Raw genomic sequence first — 23,442 nt, forward strand, 5'->3', positions numbered from 1 at the left:
AAACTATTCAAAAAAAATTAACATTTTCACCAAACAACACCAATTTGTCATTATTTGACCGTTGACCGCATATTTACTTGAGTACTGACCCATTTACTCGCGTATATTTCATGAATTATAGGTGTTCTTACATAATTTAAGTTTATACTCGGGTATTTAGTTAAATACCCGGGTACACATCCAGATACTCGGGTATTCATCGGCCAGAAACTCCAACATTAGTGGGTTTCGGCCTCTTTTATCATTTATAAATTTTGTACCCCAAAATCTCTCTCATTTCTCATCTTTATTTTGAGCCATCAAGATTATATTTCATCTCACCATCTCAAAAGGTCTTATCTTGTGAAATCAGGCTAGGTTAAATTGAATTAGGCAAATTTTTAAAATTGAACCCAAAACGAACAAACTCAAATTTAGGTTTGATCAGGTTGTGTTATCAGATTTTTTATTTTATTTTATTGCATCATCCGAATAAAAATAAATTTAAAAAATAAGAAAAGGGTTGAAATTTATAATTTCTATTGTTCTAACCAATATTCAAATATGTATACTTAAAAAAATATTATCAAAAAGTCAAAGTTGACGAATAACAAGAAACTAAAAGCACAATTGTTCATTAAATTACAATGACGGGCTATACATGTTCTCACTCATTCAAAGTACGATACCTTAAGGATAGTTCAGTTGGCAAGATAAGCGTCCAAGGGTTTATTTTAGTCAGAGTTCAAACCTTGTTCAAAGTAAATTCTTGAATTTTTTTGGGGGTAAGAAGGAAATTGCATCCCTAGTCTTAGGGCAGTACTCTGAGGATAAAGTGGCTGGAGGAGGTTGTTTGAAGATAAGGGAAAAATATAAGAGGGATCATCATATTCAAGGGGAATATATGACTTTTCAAACTTAGCTAATTTTAACATCAAGTAGGTGGCATTTTACCTGATTGGCACATTAATCACATGTTACTGAAACTGCTATTAAAGTTTAAGAATGCTTAGTCTATCAAAAAAAATATGATTAATGCTCCCTCTACAGTCTAAAGTTTACAATTACAAATCCCAACGATTAGAATGCATAACAATATATGTTGAAATAATTGTCAAAGGTTCAACTTGATCCAACCTTGCATCTAAGAAATATTATTCTTTAAATCTTTTTATTTGTTGCAGAATCATACTCAAAATTGATTCTATTCATGAAATTTCTGGTATCACGGGGAACCTTCCATATAGAATGAAAGGAAAAAAATTCAACTTAATCCAACTGTGTCGGGTTGGTTTCTCCTTTAATGCTTTGGTGGCTTAACATGTCGAGCATTAATGACTCAAGACTTAATGTTTGAAGAATCATATCAACGAATGTAACTACCCTATTAGTAAAAGTCCATCTCATCTATAAAATGAGGTGAAATTTAAAAAAGATAATCTTGAGCTAGCATGTTTAAGGATTCCTTTGTAGATAAGCTTGAGTGATTGTATACCTCTTTGGAGAAGAAAGTTATTATTCCTCCTTTGTGAGAAGAACTCGTGCATATCATCCTTGTGAGGGTGGAGAACTTATGTAATCCTCTAGTGTTTACAAATAAATAACTCTTGTAATTCTACTATTCATATAGTGAAAGATTTTTTGGACTAGATACTGTAGTTTTTACTCCGTAGCATTTGGAAAGGTTTTACATGTTAAAAATTGGTTTGTATTGTTTTATTTTCTCTCTTTATTCTTTGTGTTTTGGGCAGACCTGCTCGCTAATAGGCCTACCCTCAACTGCATGGTTGCTTAATTCCACTTGACGACTTACTTATTTCCACGTTGGTTTGAGGAACCTCATCCCAACAAACTGGGAACAAAAGAGATATCGAAGGTGGAAGGAAATTGCTTTCTTTCAATTTGCGCAAACATGTTTTTACGTCTCCTTTTTCTTCAACATATTTCCTACGATGGCCGCTCCTTTCTCTCCACCTTAACAGTAATTACTGGTCCTTCTTTTTTGTATGCTCCTTCTCACTTTCACAAAAGGAAACCCTAATCTTTCATATTGGGATGGACCTTTTAAGATAATTTCTTGGGCTTTTATCTTAAATGCCTAATGAATTTTTAGGAATCCCTTATGCAAAAAATGAGAAAGAGAATATATTCGAAAGGTAAAAAGGAGGCGCACCTGTTATAAACACTTTACAAAAAGAAGAGAAGCAAAATAAAAAGAATAACTACAATTTTGCTCCTAAAACAAAAAAAAGATCAATTTCCTCCTGTCTTCCAGATATCTTTGTTGTTTAGTCTTGAGCAAGTTTGTGTATCGTTGAGTTGATTCTGCATAATTAGATCGTTAATTGGAGGTTCCTTGTGATACCATAAATTTTGCAAACAAAATCAATTTTTTGCACAATTCTTTAGCAGGAAACAAGATTTAAAGAGTCATATCTTTTTTTTTCGGAGAAAAAGGAAAGAAAACAAACAACAAAGGCCTAAAGCCTAATCATCCTGGGCAAACCTAGTTCCCATAAGATCATTTTTAACAAGTTGGCCAAGTGGTGGTTGAAACAAGAATTGGACCTCCCAAATTCGATTCTAAAAATTAAATGCTAACCAATTAGCCACCCTATTGCCTTTCTTGTGCACATGAGAGCAAAACACATTTCAATCTCTATCCACCAAGGACCTAATTCTAGATATTAGAGGGAAAAAAGGATGATGGATATCACACCCTTTGTCAATCACTTGGAGGGCAGCTAAGGAGTCAGATTCTAGCCAAATATTTTGGAACCTTTTATCCATGGCTATCTCTAAGTTTAACAAAATTCCCCAAAGCTCTACCCCAAAGTAATTAATTATTCTCAAATTCTTGTTAAGCCAACCAACAATCTCACCTAAAACTTCTGCACTAATTTTAGCACTATAATTTTTGGATCTAACCATTTGAAATATTAATTAGAGATTTGAAAAGTCTTTTTTGTGACTGGAAACAATGAAGATTAGTAGTCTTAACCTAATGAATTATTGATGAGGAATGAAGAATGACATTGATGAGCGTCTTAAGCACATAGAGGATCATCTCGGTATTACTGATGAGGATCCAGTAGATGATGACATCACTGCTCTTGGCTTGCCCCAAATTTGATGCTTAGCCTTTACATGCTTTAGGATTTCCTTTCAGTTTGTTTTATTATGCTTATGTATTGGCTTCTAGCTTGAGACCTTATCTGCGTTTTGGTTCCTTTGTTTTATTTCTCTCGGATTTCTGTAGCAACCTTTGGATCATTTCAGACATGTGCATATGTTGTGTATGTTGGATTGCTATGGCTTTTATGACTTGGATTATTGTGTCTTGGATTGGGGTTGATATTGCCCTATGTGTATGTTGGTTTCATGTTTGCCTATACTTCACATATGATGTTAGATTCTATCCTTCTTTTTCATGTTTCCAAAGGGGGAGAAGAATGTGCAACTTGAGAAAACCATGCACAACTCGCCCATTATGCTTAAATATGCACATGTTAAGAGAAAAAGGGGGAGAGTGATCTTAAAAGGTAAAATTAAGGTAAATTAAACCTATAACTCCACTTTTTACAATTTTTTCGATTATTCATATATTAAGGGGGAGTTTTAGTACCATCTTGACAAAGTACATACTATGCTAACCTTTTTCTCAATTTGAGTTTGTCATCATCAAAAGGGAAGATTGTGGAACCAACGCATTCAAAATGATTTCAATAATGCAAGTGTTTTGATAATAACAAACAAGATTGGAAGAAGACTTCAAGTGTGATACATCTTACAACAATAAAAAAAGTCCAAGGAAGAAATTCAACAAGTCAACAAATGCAAAACCATTAAGACATATGACCAAGTCCAAAGAGAGATCAAGAATCAAGCTACAATGGAAGAACCTACAAGTAGTACATCTATAGGACTTAGAATCAAAAGTAAAGGTAATTGAGTAATATTGCATTAATGAGCTCAAAGAATACTTATTTTTGTGCATGTATCATCCATGGCTTTACATACATGAAAGAAATTAAAAAATCCATTGAAAAGGTCTTTGACATATTTTATAACTTCAAAACATTTTCATTAAGTCAAGGATTTGCATAAAAATGGTTAAAGGCAAGTTGGAATGCTTTCGAACTCAAAACGCTACATCTTTAAGTTGCTGTCAAGAGAGTAATCGATTACTTTCTTAACAAGTAATCAAATACTTTACGGAGAGACAAAGTAATCGATTACTTCACGAAAAGTAATCGATTACTTAGTGACCAGAAAACATTCCAACGGCTACAAATGACTAGTTTCGATTCAATACTCATATATATTCATTTGTTACGCCTCCAACTAGTTTGAGTCACTATTTTAATGAATATATAGTCATTTTTGACAATTCTTCTTGAATCAAACATATCAACTACTCATTCTTACACATCTTGTCATAAAATCTCTTTGAGCTCTTTTCTTGTGATATTGATCAATACACATAAGCTTTAACTTGTTCAATCTATACTTTAAGAGTACTTATTTATTTCTAAACACTCTCCTACTGTATTCTTGAGTTGAGGTAGTGAGACCTTAGTGGAAAGGTGGCTCGTAGCCTTAAAAAGTGATTGGAAGTGTAAGGTTTCCAAGAACCAAAATCTTGGAGGTTGTAGTGGTTTGTCAAGCACCATTAAAGCTTGATCATTAATGAAAAAGTTGATCGAGCGGCTTCAGTCTGAACGTAGGTCACGGTGGTGGTGATCGAATCAGGATACACTATGTTTGCAATCTCTCTAACCCTGATCTCTTTACATAAGCATTGTTTGCATACTTGGCATAGTTAGATTCATATTTATTGCTTATTATTTATTTGTCGTAGTTCCTATTCATCACACTCCACTTGTCTTAAATCGTAGAAACTCAAGAAATTTTTTTTCAAAAAGGAAAGTGAGGCATTTGGTAAAAATATTTTTAAAACTCAATTCACTCCTCATCTTGAGTTTTAAAGCCACTTGTCCAACACAACCATCTCACCTAAAACTTCTGCACTAATTTTAGCATTATAATTTTTGAATTTAGTAGTTCAAAATTTCAATTGGAAACTTTAAAAGTTTTTTGTGTGACCGAAAACAATGAAGTTTAGTAGTCATCTCCTACATTACGCAATGAGTTTCAAAGAGGCAAATCTCTTTCACTAATCATTGGTCAAGGTGTTCTTTTCTTGTAGTTCTTTAATTTGACATTTTGGATTGGTGATTAGAATTTTCTAGTGGTAGCAGTAATTTTGTAGGAACACATGTTTTGTGATTACCTATTGATTTTTTATATAACACGTGCTTAAGTTGTTAACTATTGTGGTGCAATCTCGTAGTCAGTCTCATAATTTTTACTCTTGACATTGATGAGTTTTTCCAAGTTAAAAATTACATTTGTTTTGTACTGTTGCATAATTGTTGCTGGAATATCCATTTCTTGTGTTCAACCATTCGTAACACATTTAATTGAAAATGGAAATTGTTTGTTTTTCCCAACAAAACATTGCCATAAACCAAAATCAGCAGGCTTAATCATCAACAAATGACCAACTTGATGTTTTATCTTCGATAGATCCCAAGAAGTATGATCTACTACTAGTAGAAAGTAAGAAAGTATACCTATTATTTTTGTACATGAACGATGCTACCAAAGGATTAATTTTACAGAATACAATATCTACATGGTAGATCATTTAATTTAATTTGTTTAAAGTAACATGATACAATTAAATTTGTTATCACCCTGATATTTAAGTTCATTTATTTAAATGAAATCAAACAAAAGCTCTGAAGATAAGCAATCTAAATAACAATGGTAGCATCCAAAACAAATTAAGAGGAAAAGAAAGCCAATAACCAATGGCTCCACTCGTTAGGATGAAAACTTGTTAGCGCTCAATTATACCACTCTTCAGCAGCGAATAAGATGCTAGCAGCGAGTTGCATGTCGCGAAGAACCAACAGTTTTGGACTTACACGAAGAACGACGATGATGTAACGAATTGAGAATAGTCATAATTGAACCACTCTACTGATCATTCTCACTTAGGGGGATAAATGATAAAAAAAAACTTTAAGTCAAGAAGGTAAATGATACAAAATTTTGGGGAGAGAGTAAATGATTATGGAGAAAATTACGAGTTTTCTTTTTTTGAAGTTTTCCAAAATAAAATAAAATAAAATAAAATGATAAACCGTATATTGTAATACATTTACTTTTATTGACCCTGAATTAAGCCCATGATTCAAATTGATACTCCCAAACAAAGTAGCCAAATCATTACGTTAAAATCCCTGATTTGGTGAGGAGCTACTATTGTAGGTCACACTTCTGCTAGTGTAAACACTTTTCAATATATCGTTTATCAAAACTTGATTATCTCATTTATCATGATATTATTTTTTGATAACCCGAACGATTAAAGGAAAAAATAGTACCGTTAAGTAAACCTACACACTTCATACTTTAAAAAAAAAAAAAAAAAACACATGCATAAAAAATGAGGTATAAATAAAATTTGAACTTTTGTCTCAAACTAAACTCAATAATATAAATTTAGGAAATACAATAACAATGTTACAGAATAAATAAATAAATTCCAACAGAGACAATAATAAGGAGAGAGAAAAATTAACTAGTGGACCCTAACAATTTATTGTGTCCTCATGAAACTTATTTTCTATCCCGTGACATTATATTTATATGTATAAAGCCCTATAAAATTATTTCTATTAACGTAAACTTTTTTTTTAATATAAAATTTCTTGTAGCATATCACAATTAGATATTTGGTGATCTACGTTAATATTGCATAATAGAATTTTATGTATAAAAAAATCTTAACTTGAAGACAAAAAGAGCAGGTCAACTTTGACATATGTTTGGAAATAACAACACATCATAATTTTCCAAACTCACATTATTTGAATTCTAATATATTGCAATTTTATGACTGTTTTAGTTTTAAGTAGACCCGCATGGAACTAAGGGCTTCAAGTATATATATATTTTTAAGTACTGCAGTCGATTAATATCCGAGTCAGTTTCGGTTTATTCTTGTCGCCACGCGCTAATTTGCCCGAACCTATTATTTAAATTATTTAGGACCTATGTCGCACATTACAGTATGAGTAAAGTATTCAAATGGTGACGGTGTATTTACCAAAAGAAAAGAAAAGAAGTATTCATATGGTGTTACATCCGGGTTATTAAATACTTCCCTTACGGTAAATACGAAAGAGATTAGATTTTCTTATTTCACTATCACTATGATTTGAAGGCATTTAAAGATGGTTTAAACAGGGCCATGGTGGTTGCGTAGAATGGAATTCGCCATTCCTGTGCGTTGACTGTGTTAGTTCAGTGGTAGATTAAGCCCCACCAATTCCAGAATCCTATTTAGTTGACCAAACTCCCCTAATCCTTAACCACCGATGGGTACAAGCCCATACTCAAATTTTCAAATGTTGACCCTTCTCTGATGCAATATGAAGTTATTAAAGTAATTGGCAATTACGTAATTCCACATTGCTTTCACTTTACCTCAAACCTCGTTGCCAGAGTCTAAAGTTGAGACGGTTTCACTTTATCCATTTGTCTCGTGTCATTTCATCACCATCCCTCATCTTTAACCACTTGCTCCCTAACCTCCTCAAAAAAGAAGGTGCCTTGCCATTGCAACTTTTCTCCTTTTTACGTTTCTACCCCCCCAACCACTGCTCTTCCTCTTTTCCATCGCACAAAATTACGCTTCTACTCCCTATCTATCAACTCATTGTGGGTGATAAGCTCGTGGTACTGTTGTCATTTCCTTCCAAACCATTTTTGAATCGGAATGAAGGGTATTTTTGTGATTTCGGTGTTATAAAGAGAGAGATAGACATTAGACAGAGACCAAGAGAGAGAAAGAAACAGATAGAAGAAGAAGAGAGAGATAGATAGATAGAGAGAGGAGGTGTAGTATAGCCGTTTGAGTCAGTTTTTTCTGTTGGTATATGAAGGTAGTGAAGAAACAATGGTGTCGGACCAGGATATAGCAAAAGGGGTGGAGTCTCTGCTACGTCACTCCGACCCAAGCTCTATAACAACGTTACACGGTGTCGTTCAGCAGCTGGAGGCCAAGTTAGGGTTAGACCTCTCCCACAAGGCCGGTTTCATCAGAGACCAGATCGACTTTCTTCTCCGGCCACAGACACTGTCACAGTCACTGCCACAGCCATTTCATCATCATCTTCCACCGCCTAAAGACCATTTTGCCCTTCACCCTCACTCACAACCACAGCCACACTTCCCAACCACCCATCCCCACCCCCATTTTGCCCTCCACTCCTCCGGCGAGATCAACTTCCGGCAGCCACACCATCCTCCGCAGTCCCAGCCACCGACTAGCAAAGGTCAGGCCTTTCCTCAAAATGCCGATACTGTTGCCTCTCCTGAAGCACCCAAAGAAAGGTGGGATTTTTATTTTATTTTCCTTTTTTGCTTTTGAAGTTGTTAACTGGGTCTTGGGTTTTGTTTTGTTTTTTGTTTTTTTGTTTTTTATTTTTTGGGTCATTGTCGCGTTAACTAAGATCTAAGGTCCGAGGTTTTTTTGTTTGCTTCGATCTAGGGTTTTAGTTGTTCGCTTTCGTCCAAGGTACTGCTATGATCTTGGCTTGGTCTTCTACTGTGCAGTTGGAGTACGGTTCCATTTCTGGAAACTGTTAATGGTTGGGTTTGTTTTGGTATTTCATTAGAAGCCGTAGTTCTTTTGTTGAAATTTCGTAGCTTTACCCACTTTTCTTTTTTGATTAATTAGTTGTACTCTTGTTTAATGTCATGTCATTTTCTGTATGATAATTTCATCACGTTCTTGTAATTTTGTTTATTGGAAGCCCCACATCTCTCTCTCTCAAAACTATTCTCTTATTGTTTGCTAGCCTTCTCCTGTTGCTGTTGTCTGGTAGTCTGGTTATTATTATTTATTCATATTCATTGACCTGGAACCTTTTTTCTTGTATGATAGTTTTTGGCTTAGTGTTATTTGTCTTCTTTTGAAATTAAAAATGCGTTGTTTTATTATGCTATTGCTGTCCCAATTAGCACTGCCGGTAAACATGAACACAATTTGCGTTATGCTCGTCCATGTTGTACTGTGACTTTCTTCACTCTTTAGCCTTCCGCTTAAGATCTACAGACAAGAGGTTCTTGCATATTGCTAGAGTATTGCATCTAATTGCTCAGATTTGCTTTCGAGTTTATTTGAAGGCAGAGGCTTAATATCTGTGCCATGTGTTATATTCTAATTTGCTTTGAGTATGCAAGATTTTCTCCAATCTGTCTCTAATTAGAATGGATGGTGTGTTCGTATCCTTTATAAATGTTTTACCAGTGTTCCAACTGGAGGCAAAAGAAGAGGCGGCGCAGGTGGTCTTAACAAAGTTTGTGGTGTTTCTCCTCTGCTTCAGGCAATTGTTGGTGAGCCGGCATTGCCAAGAACTGAGGTATTGTTTTCCGTTCCAAGATCCTCTGTGTCCTTCATTCATGGTTGAAACATGAATTTTCAGTTATCCAAAATGAATCATTAATTCAAAAAATCTTTTGCAACACTTTGATATGCTTAATTCAGATTGTGAGGCAGCTGTGGGCATACATAAGGAAAAACAACCTTCAAGATCCTGGTAATAAAAGAAAGATAATTTGTGATGATGCTCTGCGTTTGGTATTTGAGACAGACTGCACTGACATGTTCAAGATGAATAAGTTGCTAGCTAAACACATTATCCCCCTTGGACCTACAAGTAAGTAGTAAATAGCTAAATAAAAAATGGAGGCTGTGTTACTATCTTTTCTAGCTGGGGTTTTGTTGGTTTATTAATTAATTGTTTATTCTTTCAACAATCTTTCACTGCTGTCACTCCAGAGGAGTCACAAGCTAAAAGAAGAAAGGTGGATGCTGAATCTACAATTGAAAGTGCTGAACCTGCTTCATCTACTGTGATAATATCTGAAGCGCTTGCTAAATTTTTGGGCACTGGGGGAAGGGAAATGCAACAATCTGAAGCCATAAGACTTGTTTGGGAGTATATCAAGCTTAATCATTTGGAGGTGCGTAGCCTTGTCCACAACTTTCTCTGCTCATGCAGGCCCACATCTTTAGTTTAAGATTCCAATAATAAAGGGAGACAGTAAGAAGATCATGCGCTTTTTTGGTGGAGTTTAAACTGTTTGCACAAGAAATTAAAAAAATTTGAATTCAAATCGTGATTGAAAGCTGAAAACAAAAACAAATTAAAGAAAAGTCTCATTTTCTATTATATTTCTTCCAAAAAAATTACTTTCAAAGCTGTTGTCTTTTTCTTTGAAGTAATGGATCTTTTTAGGTAAACAAAAAAGATTTAACAAGAAGGTAGGTTTGTCCTTCTCCTTAAGCAAGTTCTTTTCATTGACCTCCATAATTGTTTTACCTATAATTGCTACATGTTATTCGTAGGATCCTTTAAATGCAATGGTGATATTATGTGATGCAAAGCTTCAAGAGCTACTTGGATGTGAAAGCATTTCTGCTTTAGGAATACCAGAGATGCTTGCACGCCATCATCTATTTAAACAGTCTGACACCTATTAGTGCTGATCAGTTATTATCATATAAGGTTAATTTTTTCCCCCTGCTTTATTTTTGTTCCCCACATACTCTGTATATCTCTGCATGTCTCCCTGCCTCATTTTCCTTTCCTAAGTTACATGTTATTAACATGTTATTAACTACTAAATGTTCATGAGTTATTTTCGTTGATTGTGACTTTTCAACGAGTCATTTGTTTATGACTTACACATGGAATTTGACTAACAACTGCTTCTTTTATTTTTCTTTTATTATGATGCAGGGCATGATCGGCGCGGAGCCTTAGTTTCATGTTTCTGCTTGATGCTAGATCATATAGGAATTTTTTACTTATTCCTGTAACTTTTTTCTTTTATCTCTTTGTTCATTGACATATTTAAACGGTCTGTTGTCCGAACGGTATTAGGTTCATTGTTTAGAATGACAATATACCCTGGGCTAGGTAGGAAGTATATTATATTTATGATCTGACCCTTTAGGTTCCCTATGCATTTTATCAGTTCTCAATGTCCACCCTCAACTGACCGAAGGAAAATGCACCTTACTGTTTTACTAGATTTGTAAAAATCTCTTGGCTTACATGCATGACCTAATTGCAGGCTTGCAGCTATTCTTCTTTCTCCTTACAGATCTAAACTAGCTCCGCAGTTATTATTATATCATCTATCATTATTTGATAAACCATTTTACTTACTAAAATTGCTTAGAACGCTACCTAATAGAGGCCAATTTCGTTGCTCTGATGCACAAATCATGGTAAGATTCATAATAGATGAGTTAAACAACTTGTATTCTCCAATAAAATTACTAGACGCTTCTTAAAGAATATATATGTGGTAATCTTGCGTCTTTCATAAAATATGTAAAGTATCTAGATTTATTCGACAATTATCTAATAGCCAGTAACATTGCCAACTCAATATGTACCACATCTTTCTTGATACTACAAATTTCCTTGTTCTTTTTCACCTGCTTTTAATAGGTTTAAATCTCATACTCGGGGCTTATTTTCTTAGGTCAACCTCCTACATCCTGTAGCTCAGTTTTAGCCTTTTAGGCTTTCATTGGTGGTAGAGGATATGTCTGGGCCAACTGAATGGCATGACCCGGCCCATTATCTCAAATCTCGATCAGATTCTACTCTAGAACTGAAATCACACGTAGATTGTAGATTGTAGGCTGTAGCATGATCAAGTATCAGCATGACGGGAATATTTATTATGGTCTAGGACCACCCAATGATTCGGTGCTCTCTCTCACATCATCATTTTTTTCTTTCTCTTTTTATCCTTACTATTTTTTCTCTTTTCCAATTTTACCCCTCCATTTACACTAAGGGATCACCTAAAAAATGGTGGTCCCAGACCACAATAAATAATCTCGGAGGGAGATTATTTATTGTGCTCCGGGACCACCATTTCTTAGATGGTCCCTCAGCGTAAATGAAAGGGTAAAATTGAAAAAGAGAAAAAATAACAGAAATAAAAATGAAAATAAAAAATTGATGTTGTGAGAAGGAGCACCAGATCATTGGGTGGTCCTGGTCTCCTGGAGCACAAAAAAAAATTCCGTTAGGAGGGGCTGAGATTAAGAGAAAAACCTCACACAAAGATTTTAATATGAATTTTGATTTGACAATGCGATATCGGTATTTCTTTGAAATATGTTGCTAGCTTCATAGTGGATAATTATAATGAATTATTCACAATGACTTTAGCTGTAGTTCTTGCAAAGCTAAGGTGAGGCATCTATATTCTTTAATTTTCAATGATGAACAAAATACTGATGAACATAGACTGATACCATAAGTCCCACCCCACCTTGGTCTCAACTTTCGCAAAGGGACCTAGGTTGTTGCTAATTTTGAACACAATAGAACAAACAAAGGCATTGCCAAACAATTCCAAAAAGAAAGATCAAAGGCAAAACGATATTATTTGCCAGCAGGTCGCTTTCCAAAACAAAGCATGCCTCCGAAAAGTAGCTTTGACAATTAGTCCCGGTCTTGGCTTTCAAATTCATTTATATAGTATTCTATAAGAATTTTCTCTGTGAACCAATCTAGGGATGGCAAAGCCTTCCGTAACAGAGTATCCATCTCTATATCCGTATTTAAGAAAAATATCTGTACCTTAATTTATACATGTGTAGTTAATAACTTTAATGTTGATTATCATACTTAATGAATATCCTAAATCGGATTAATTGCCTTTGTTTTAGTTAAATATAATGTACGAGTTTTAATATATATTCTGTTTGATAAATTAATAAAACAAGAGTGTTGTTTTAATATTAAAATTAATTATGAAAAAAAAAAAAAACAAAAAACATTAATTTAAAAGTGTAACATCTAACTTTATTCAAAAAATATATAAATAGTTTATTATAATTTTAATTAGGTGTAGGTATGGAGTGCGGAAGATATTATAATACACTCACCCATACCTATAATTTTGGGTAGGTAATTACTTGGTTTCAGATCCAAACTCATTTGATGGATAAACACCCTATCTTTAGTGGATAATTTTTCCATATACCCGGAGGATTCATGGCCAATTGTCAACCCAAAACCAATATCTCTTACACTGCGCATATAAGATATAACTTTGAAGTTGAAAAACACTTAGCAGCAATACTGTTCTCTTTTCATTTTATTAGTGGAATAGCATTATCAATCTAATTTGTATAAATACCCTGATTAAAAACACAACTTTTATGTGAATAAGCTTGCAGTTCAGTTGACGATCATTTATGTGCAGGGGCAGATTATTGTGGCACTGATGATCGTGAAATTTCTACGGGGTCTATGCCATTTGAATTTTGGTTAAGTCAATTGAGGTCTCCTTATAAGTACTTACCAGCGTGAATATCTTAATGGTATATTATGTAAGACATATAAGTCTTTAGGTCTTGGTACAATGAATTGCCAATATCTGGTATGATTTCCAAGCACTTATAGTAATATAAGCGTACATTGACAAAATAACTTACATATTTTAAGAAGGAAAAATGAGAGAGAAAAAAAACTTAATGGTTGAGACTTCAAATAAGAAAAATTATTACTCACAAGGACGTCGGAATTTTCCCTTCTAATTAACTCTTGTAGATGGAGATTCAACTTTCAGAATAGCAAGACCTAATTATTCAAAAATTTAGCTCAAAATTGCACCTAAATATTTAGCTTATGATCCACAACTATACATATGATGATGACGTTAGAAATTTAAGCTTCCGTTAAACAACTTATCTCTTTTTTATTTAAGTTCTTTGGAGGAAAAAAAAATCATCTAAATAAAGGTTGGTAACGGGGCCATTTATAGAACAACTTTGCTCGCCCCCTCTGGTTTAGACTTTAGAGGGTGTTTGGTAGATGATTTATTATTATTATTATTATTTGGAAATTCATATTATTAGGAATATAATGGAAAAATAAATTTTTCAAGAATTTGACCAAAAATTGTTTGGTAAACTAAAATATTACCAGAAATATTGACTCAGATTTTCTAATTCTATATTTGATTGATCGTCGAATATTATCGGGAATGTAGAGTGACGCTAGTGGCATCATCTTGGCGCTATTGGCGTGAAAAATAATTTTGTTTGGCATTAGTGATGTCATCGTGGCACTATTGATGTGAAGGCTGAAATATTTTTCTATCTCTTAAAAATCCAAAGTATGATATTTTTGGATGACATTTTACCTTAAAAAATGTTTACAAATCAGAATACTAGAAAACATAAATTCCTGAAAAAAAATTCACAATACTTATATCAGATAGATAGATAGAATTGTCAAAATCACTTTCTCATGAATCTAAAATAATTACTTATAGAAAACACCCCTTAGTTATCCTTTAAAAATAATAGATTTGAATGCCTTCCACTAAAACAAAAGGAAACACACTCCCTCAAGTTCACTTGTTTTTTTCCTGCTTGCAGTTGTGAACCTCCACACTTACGTTGCCACCCATGCTTGAAGTTGAAATGAATAATGCAAATCTTATTAATTTGTATTTAGACACTTCTGTGGTTAGAGTTTAGAAAGAGCGTTCAATGAAAAGTTGCTATCACATAGCAGCAATTCCGGGTTCAGTCTTAAAGTAATATGAGCTAGTCTTGCCACGATGGAGATGTGACAATCCACCTTAATATTACGTGTCTACAGCTAGAAACATCATAATATTTATTATTTGTGAAAAAAATTAAAAGATTGAGTCACTCTGGAAAATACAAAGTTTAATTTAATACAAAAAAATGAACAAAAAAACACATACACTAGGTTGAGAATATTTAATTTCGGCCAAGATTATGGATGTACTGTACCATATGCATAGCATTATATATCAGGATATCTATCAGAATGAGAGAATACTAATGATCTCATAGCAGAGTAAAAAGGGTAAAATGAAATCTGATTAATAAAGTAAGAGTAATCAGCTTATATATAAGCTGCATTACATGAGTAAAACAGAAAAGGGCTAATGAACCTATTAACCAACTAACTAACTTGCCAGCTAGGCAACTAACTAACTAAGTAACAAACTTACAGATAACCACGAAATTAAATACAGGAGTAACAATTTGACTCAGTCATATCTATTTGCATAAATAGATATATAATACCCCCCCTCAAGTTGGTGGGTGGAGGTCATACAGTCCCAACTTGAAAAGAAAGCCATGGAAAGAAGCTGGGTTCAATGCCTTAGTAAAAATATCAGCAAGTTGCTGAGCTGTGGGAACTGGTAGCAGGCGAATCAGACCAGTGACAATCTTCTCCCGAGTAACATGGCAATCCAGCTCTATGTGCTTGCTTCGTTCATGGAAGGAAGGATTGTGAGCCAAGTGAATTGCACTATGATTGTCACAAAAGAGATTGGCTGGCTGAGTAATCGGTACTTGGAGATCATGGAGCAGATAAGTAAGCCATTGAAGCTCACAAGTAACAGTTGCCAGAGCACGATACTCAGCCTCTGTAGAAGAACGAGAAATGGTGCTTTGCTTCTTGGACTTCCAAGAAATGAGGGAGTTGCCAAGGAAGACACAAAAGCCAGTGGTGGATTTTCTGGTGTCAGGGCAAGTTGCCCAATCAGCATCAGCAAAGGCTGCCAGAGCTAAGGAGTTTTTGGAACAGAACAGCAGACCTTTGGCTGGACAACCCTTGAGGTATCTAAGAACCCGAGTAGCAGCAGCATAGTGATCCTTCGTTGGTGTGGCTACGAATTGACTTAATTGTTGCACAGCAAAGGAGATATCAGGCCTAGTATTTGTCAAATACAGTAAACGACCCACTAATCTTCTGTAGGCAGCAGGATCATCAAACAAATCTCCTTGATTTTGTTGCAAACGTAAAGAAGCCTCCATTGGAGAGGAAGCTGGTCTAGCATTTACCAATCCAGTTTCAGACAATAATTCAAGGACATACTTCCTTTGATTCAGAATCAAACCATCTTTAGATCTAGCAACTTCCATGCCAAGAAAAAAATGTAAAGGACCAAGGTCCTTAATACGAAACAAAGTATCTAAGTGTTGTTTGATGGATCTGATCTGATCCATGTTGTTACCAGATATAATCATATCATCCACATAGATCAAAATACATGTGAAAACATCACCATCTGCTTTGGTAAACAAAGAATGATCAGCACTTGATTGAGTGAAACCAAGATGGCAAAGTTCTAGAGTTAGCTTTGCATTCCACTGCCTGCTGGCTTGTTTTAAGCCATATAATGACTTCTGTAACTTGCAAACCTGATTCTCTTTGGTGGACATAATGCCTTCAGGAATTTTCATATAGACTTCCTCAGACAAATCTCCATGAAGAAAAGCATTATTTATATCAATTTGTTCAAGAAACCAGTTATTAGCAACAGCAACTGAAAGTAATAACCGGACTGTAGTAAGTTTGGCCACTGGAGAGAAGGTCTCAAAATAATCTACCCCTTCCATTTGGTTGTAGCCCTTGGCAACCAATCGGGCTTTATGCCTAGCAACAGTCCCATCAGGGTTGTGCTTCACTTTGTAAACCCACTTACATCCAATTGGATGCTTGCCTTTGGGAAGATCAACAAAAGTCCAGGTCTGGTTTCGGGTGCGAGCATCAAGCTCTTCATTCATAGCCAAAATCCACTCCTTGGATCTGATAGCTTGTGTATAAGTTCGAGGTTCAACAAATGAACTCAGATTATGACAAAAGGAAGAGTAAGGAAAGGAACATTTGTCATATGGAACAATAGAAGATAAAGGAGGAGATTTAGATAAGTGTGTACCTGGAGAAGATGTGTGTTCAGCTAAAATTATGGAGAAATTGCATTGAAAGTCAGCTAAATGCTTTGGCTGCATCCTCACTCTAGTTGATCTCCGAAGGACAGTAGTTGGTATGGGGTCAACATTGCAGTCAGATTGGTGTGAAGGCAGTGGTACAGTAATGGATTGATGTATTGGAGAAAATTGATCCTCAATTAAAGGTGAAGGGATAGGTGGATTGGATTGAAGAGTAGGTAATGGTAAGTCATATAGGATAGGTACAGAGGTAGGTAGGACAGTAGGTTCAATTTCAAATTGGGAATAGTCACACTGCTGATCAGTAAAAAAGGGAAAATGCCTCTCATAGAAAACAACATTCCTTGAGATAAAAATTTCTTTTGATTTTAGGTCATATAAGACATAACCCTTAGTCCCATTTTTGTGTCCCAAGTATATGCACTTTCGGGCTCTAACATCAAATTTGGAACGGTGAACTTGCAGTGTGGAAGCAAAAGAAAGGCATCCAAAGGCCTTAAGATGAATCAGAACAGGTGACTCATTGAATAATAGCTCATATGGGGATTTGTCATGTAAGATAGGAGAATTAAGTCTGTTAATGATGTGAATAGCATGCTGAATGCAGTAGCACCATAAATTTTTAGGAATATTTCCTTGAAATAGCAATGCTCTTGCTGTGTTCAATATGTGTTGATGCTTTCTCTCCACAACACCATTTTGTTGTGGAGATTCAACACAAGAAGTTTGATGCAAAATCCCTTGTTGAGCAAAGAAGTCTGACATTAAGAACTCAGGACCATTATCACTACGAAATGTCTTAATGGTTACACCAAATTGATTTTCTATCAATGTGACAAAATCTCTTATGTGTGTTCTAGTTTCAGATTTTAACTTCATCATGATACCCCATGTGAATCGCGTGTGATCATCAACAATGGTTAAAAGGTATTTATGACCATGAATTGAGGAAATGGAATATGGACCCCAAATGTCTATATGAACTAGATCAAAAGCTTTATTACTGACAGTAGAACTTGAAGGAAAGGGCAATTTTTTTTGTTGGGCATAATGGCATATATCACAAGGATTATCAACATTCTTACAAGAGATGAAAGGAAATTGAATCATCATTGACTTTAGTACAGAGGAAGAGCAATGTCCTAGTCTAAAGTGCCACAAATCAATAGGACAAGGTTTAACATATGCTATATTGGTGAGTTTTCTATCTGGAAATGGTGTTGTCTTCGAATTATGAACTTGAGTAAGGATGTACAGCCCTCCAATCAATTCAGCTGAACCAATCATCTCCATTGAAGGGTGTTGCTGTATGGTGCATATAAGTGGCTGAAAGGTAAGGCAACAATTAGTCTCTTTGGCCAGTTTGGTAACAGATATCAAATTTACATTGAAACTTTCAACATAAAGAACATTTGATAAAGTCAGTGTTTGTGAGATTATAACAGATCCTGAGTAATAAGAATGGACCTGGTTCCCATTTGGCAAAGATATGGCTACTGGCTCAATCCTTTTAGCAAGAATCAAATTTGCAAAAGAGTGAGTAATGTGGTCAGTGGCTCCTGTATCCGGGATCCACTGTACCATATTGTTACCTGTAGATGAACCTGGATTCTGTTCATTGAATGCATTGACCTTGGCTTCAGCACTGAATGCCTTGGTTTGCACTAAGTTGCTAGCATGAGAAGGTGCTTGAGGTTGCTGTTGCACAGATTGCACAGATTGATATTGCATGGACTTTTGTATCATCTCCATAATGGCACTATATTGATCCTTAGTAAAATTTTCTTTATTCTCTTGAAGATATAGATGAGCAGCATTACTAGCATCATCATATGAATGCATTTCTTCATGAGAACCAGTGTTAACCGAATTTGCCTTATGTACATCCTTGACCCTGTATCCTGGTGGATACCCATGCTTCTCAAAGCATGTGTCTACAGTATGATTTGTCTTTCCACAGTGAGTACACAAACGAGGAGTAAAGGACCTGCCACGGCCACTATTATAACCACGTCCTCTGCCTCTAAGATTAGAACGTCCCCTTCCTGTGTGCTGTTCTATTGGACTGAAAAATGCTCTAGAATTTCCATCATTAGAACCAGGCATTACATTCTCCAAGTGCATCTGCCTCTTTTGTTGAGTAATCAAGGAGAAGACACGATTTATTGAAGGTAGGGGATCCATCAACATAACTTGGGATCTTACATGAGTAAATTGCTCATTAAGTCCCTTGAGAAATCGGATGGAATAGTCTCTGTCTCTGAGACTTTTTACTTGAGAAGAAATCGAACAACAAGGTTTAACACACTTACAAGTAGGTGTTGGCTGTAAGGATTCTAATTCATCCCATAAAATTTTCAGTTTAGTGTAGAAATCCGAAACTGAATTCTCTCCCTGATGCAGACGAGAGATCTCATCATGCAAATCAGAAATCCTAAAAATGTCAGATTGAGAAAACCTCTCTTTGAGATCTCTCCATACATCTACTGCACGACCCATCCATAGAATCGATTGTGAAATAGAAACAGTAATGGATCGATGCAACCATGAAAGAACCATGGTATTGCATCTCTCCCAAGCAGCATACCTTCGATCCGTCAGATCTGGCACTGAAATGGATCCATTGACGAACTGAAACTTGTTCTTGGATATCAAGGCCATTGCCATTGCTCTGGTCCATCCATGGTAGTTCTTTCCATTCATTAGTGTAGAAACTAATACAAGCGATGGATTCTCGTTCGGATGTAGGTAGTAAACACTGTTTGGATCTGAAAAATTTTCTGGTCCATGCACCGCATCTACATTCACATCTGCATGCGTAGCATTTGAACCATTTTCTTCACTACCTTGAGAAGGAATCTGATCCGCCATGGTTGCTTTTCTGTGGCTATCAGAAAGAAAGACGAAGGTTTCAAGGTAAAATTACGAGAACAAGAAGAAGAAAAGAGCGCAAACGGAAGCGATGAATATCAGAGCCCTAAAGCTCTGATACCATATCAGAATGAGAGAATACCAATGATCTCATAGCAGAGTAAAAAGGGTAAAATGAAATCTGATTAATAAAGTAAGAGTAATCAGCTTATATATAAGCTGCATTACATGAGTAAAACAGAAAAGGGCTAATGAACCTATTAACCAACTAACTAACTTGCCAGCTAGGCAACTAACTAACTAAGTAACAAACTTACAGATAACCACGAAATTAAATACAGGAGTAACAATTTGACTCAGTCATATCTATTTGCATAAATAGATATATAATAATATCAATAATGATATTATGTATATTATTTTTTTAATCTAAAAACTAGCATAAACATTTATAAATTTGGGGATAGGGGATTTAAATTTGGTTTCTTAATTTTGGTGGAAAGCCAAGTTATCATCAACGAAGGGGGAATCTCTTTCAAACCATGTTTCACGGGTCTGCATGTGGTGGACAATTATTGGTCCATATCATCAACGTTAGAATGATTCAAGCATGTATTCATCGTAAGATCTTTTTCCCGAAAGCAATTCATTTACTCTAACCATGCAAAACCACTTTTAGTATTACAATTCAAGTATGCTCTAAATTCATGTAAATTAAATTTCTAAAGAAAGGAATTTTTTTTATTTTTTTTTTATATATAGATTACGTCAATCAAATTTTCAATAAGATAGCGTATCAATTAGAATTGGAGTTTAAGCAGAATACGGCACGACTCATGCATATAATAATTAGTGAAAATGAAAAAGCGGAAGAAAAGGAAAGAAAGAGTTACTCTTGAAACATTATAGTTGCAAGTTGATAAAGTTGTGAGATATATATAACATGATTGTAAATTTAAATCTTATAATATAGTCTGTCTCTTTTTCTTTTGTATTTTTTGTTTCACTGATTGTAAGATACTCTCTTATTTGCACGAAAGATGATAGATAATAAGAGAGTATATTTCTCAGCCAAAGAAATAATGAGAGGAAAGAAAAGAGGGGATGATGTGAGGTGGCACATCGTAGGGGTGAAAGTGGCCTCCATGTCACTAGAGTAAGACGTGGAAAGCATTGAGGGTGTGGATTTTTCCATCTTTATATGGGAAAAAAATTGAAAGGACGGTGCCCAAATGGAATTTGGCTGCAGATTCAGGGAACCAACATCCTTTTTCTGCTTTTCTGTTTAATGCCAACTGTGATGTCCATGTGGGTCACAATGGAGAGTGGGGTTCATTTGGATGGTAGTGATCTTAGGGTCCCACATCACCACCGCCCCCTGCCTCCCTTGTTGCCTTTTCTTTGCCTAACATCAATTTTAAATCTTTGCATAGCAAAAAGGAGCTCGCTTCTCAGGAAAAAATAAAAAGACCTTAAATTTGATAATCATATTGACCCTTGGCAGAGGAAAAAAAACACTAGCCTTTTCACATTTTACAGCCACCGAGGATTGTGTCTGCTCCGTCATAACGTATGCCAGAGCTGCACTAGTTATATTGCATTCAATTAGTACTAGCCTTAGAAGACAAAAACCTTAGTCAGTCAGTACTACACACATTCAATTATTTGGTAGGTGTATTATACTAATTATCTGCAGTGCTGAAGTAATTGGGTTTGTTAGGGGGACCGAAACTACTATGTATGACATAAGCTCCTTTTTGGCAGAACTTAGACTGGCATCCTTTAAAGTGTAATGGGGTTTCCTTGATCACCTATGGATTCCCCTCTCGCGAATAGTATTCTTCAATAACACACATTTCACATTTATAGTCCATTGTAAACATTATTTAGGATAATTCTTTTGAATTTATTATATAAAGAATCGTTTCAATTCATAAGTGATGAATTTTTAATAGTTTGATATTATATATCTCTAACACATTCCTATTCCTTATGTAAGAATTTTTTAAGCTTAAAGGCTAGATATTACATAAATTCATTTTTTTTATTCTGTTTTGCGCTTAATTAACTTAAATTACGAGAGCGGTGATGATCGAACTTATGAGTTGTGGTCCTATGATCACCTTGACTTTGATACCATATAAAAAATTATTTTAACTCAAAAACTTAAGCTATTAAGTGATGGGTCTTTAGTGATTTTATATTATATCTTTTTAACAATATATTTTATCTCACATGAAACAATTGGAAGGAAAAAGATATAGTTCTTTCACATTTTTATTGATTGTGTAAATCTTTAAATAAATGTATTTTTATTCAATAAAGTATATTAAAATATTTTTTGTTTATTATATTCTCAAATTTTTAATAAAATCAAATATAGGAAAGTCTTCCCCTCTATTTTTTTTAATGATACCAATTAAACAAAGTGATTATTCTTTTACTTATTTCTTTTTTAATTTATTCTTTCTTTCCTCTTCCTCTAAATTACCAAACAAATACCTGGAATACGGTTCATCCATGCTGTTTTGTTCGGAAAATCATTACTTATTTATTAGAACGGCATCCAGATTCTAATTTTATGAGATTTAGGATATGTATGGCAATAATTGTTTAAAAAATTCATTAAATTAAAATTATTTTTTGAAAAAATAATTAACAAAATAATTAAATATTATTAATAATGACAAATTAATTATTAATTTTTTCTTCATAATTTGTAAAAAAATATAATGTTCACATATAAAAAAATTATTTTAATGAATTTATAAATTTAGCATTATTATTTTATTATTAAATTATTTGAGTAAAATGCTATGAATAATTCTTATTTTTTTCAACAGCAATATTTTGAAATTGTTACAAGTTAAAAAAATGTTAAATTTATTATTTGCAACGATAGTTTAATGCCTTTGAATTTGCAGGTTTTCTAAAACATTATGTCGGATAAATAAAAATTATTTACGGTGTTGGATATTATTTACTCAAATAATTTAATGATAAAATAATAATTTTAATTTAATTTATATGGAATAAAAAATAAAGATGACAGTAAAATTTAAGATGGATGTTTAAAATTGTACCACATGTTCACATGGCGGAACTTGATGACTCCCTTTGGGATCCACTAATAGGACTAGTTTTTCAAAGTCATTTCTAACGGAGCTCACTAAATTCTACCAGATAACAACTTCAATTAGCAAAATTGAAAAAGGTGACATATAAAGAAATTATTTCCGTAGAGGGGTATTTTAAAACTTTTTTTCTGCAAACTAAACTAAGATAAAATCATCTACAACAATTTAAAAAAAAAAAAATATTATTTTGGAGTTTGGAAAAAATAATACAGGATATTTTAGTAAAATTTATGAAATAAGAAAAAAAGTAAATTTTTTAAAATATCCTGAATTTTTTATCTAGCTCTTAAGATATCATTTTGGGATTATTTCCTTATCTTCTCTTGTGAAAAAATATTTTTTCTTTAAACAAAATAATTTGAAAAAACGTGATACTCCTGTGCCTCCTGCCTTCGTTTTTATTGCCTGATTTGCCTTTGTAAATAATTTTAAGAAAAATTTCACTTTCAATCATTGTGGTTACAACAATTATCTCTTAGACCCATCATAGTTATAGAATGTATCATTTAGTCCCTCAAATGTCTAAAATATTCTCATTATATAAAATATCGATAA

The 23,442-nt window shown here is 34.2% G+C and overlaps 1 protein-coding gene across 1 annotated transcript; it reads left to right on the plus strand.

The window, feature by feature from the left end:
• Positions 1 to 7,770: 7,770 nt before the first annotated feature.
• Positions 7,771 to 11,175, plus strand: LOC133286434 (uncharacterized). Its single transcript, XM_061483850.1, has 6 exons — positions 7,771 to 8,448; positions 9,368 to 9,479; positions 9,605 to 9,776; positions 9,899 to 10,083; positions 10,469 to 10,628; positions 10,863 to 11,175. The coding sequence occupies exons 1-5, from the start codon at positions 8,012 to 8,014 to the stop codon at positions 10,601 to 10,603; spliced, it is 1,041 nt and encodes a 346-aa protein (XP_061339834.1). The 5' UTR covers positions 7,771 to 8,011; the 3' UTR covers positions 10,604 to 10,628; positions 10,863 to 11,175.
• Positions 11,176 to 23,442: the final 12,267 nt, after the last annotated feature.

Source organism: Gastrolobium bilobum, unplaced genomic scaffold (genome assembly GCF_033153095.1).
Source record: "Gastrolobium bilobum isolate Gb01-03AN ecotype WA unplaced genomic scaffold, APGP_CSIRO_Gbil_v1 utg16135, whole genome shotgun sequence".
Classification (NCBI taxonomy): domain Eukaryota; kingdom Viridiplantae; phylum Streptophyta; class Magnoliopsida; order Fabales; family Fabaceae; genus Gastrolobium; species Gastrolobium bilobum.

Coding starts and splice junctions, on each gene's coding strand:
- LOC133286434 (XM_061483850.1), top strand. CDS start 8,012: ATGGTGTCGGACCAGGATATAGCAAAAGGGGTGGAGTCTCTGCTACGT. Junction 8,449..9,367: donor CCTGAAGCACCCAAAGAAAG/GTGGGATTTTTA, acceptor ATGTTTTACCAG/TGTTCCAACTGGAGGCAAAA. Junction 9,777..9,898: donor TATCCCCCTTGGACCTACAA/GTAAGTAGTAAA, acceptor CTGTCACTCCAG/AGGAGTCACAAGCTAAAAGA.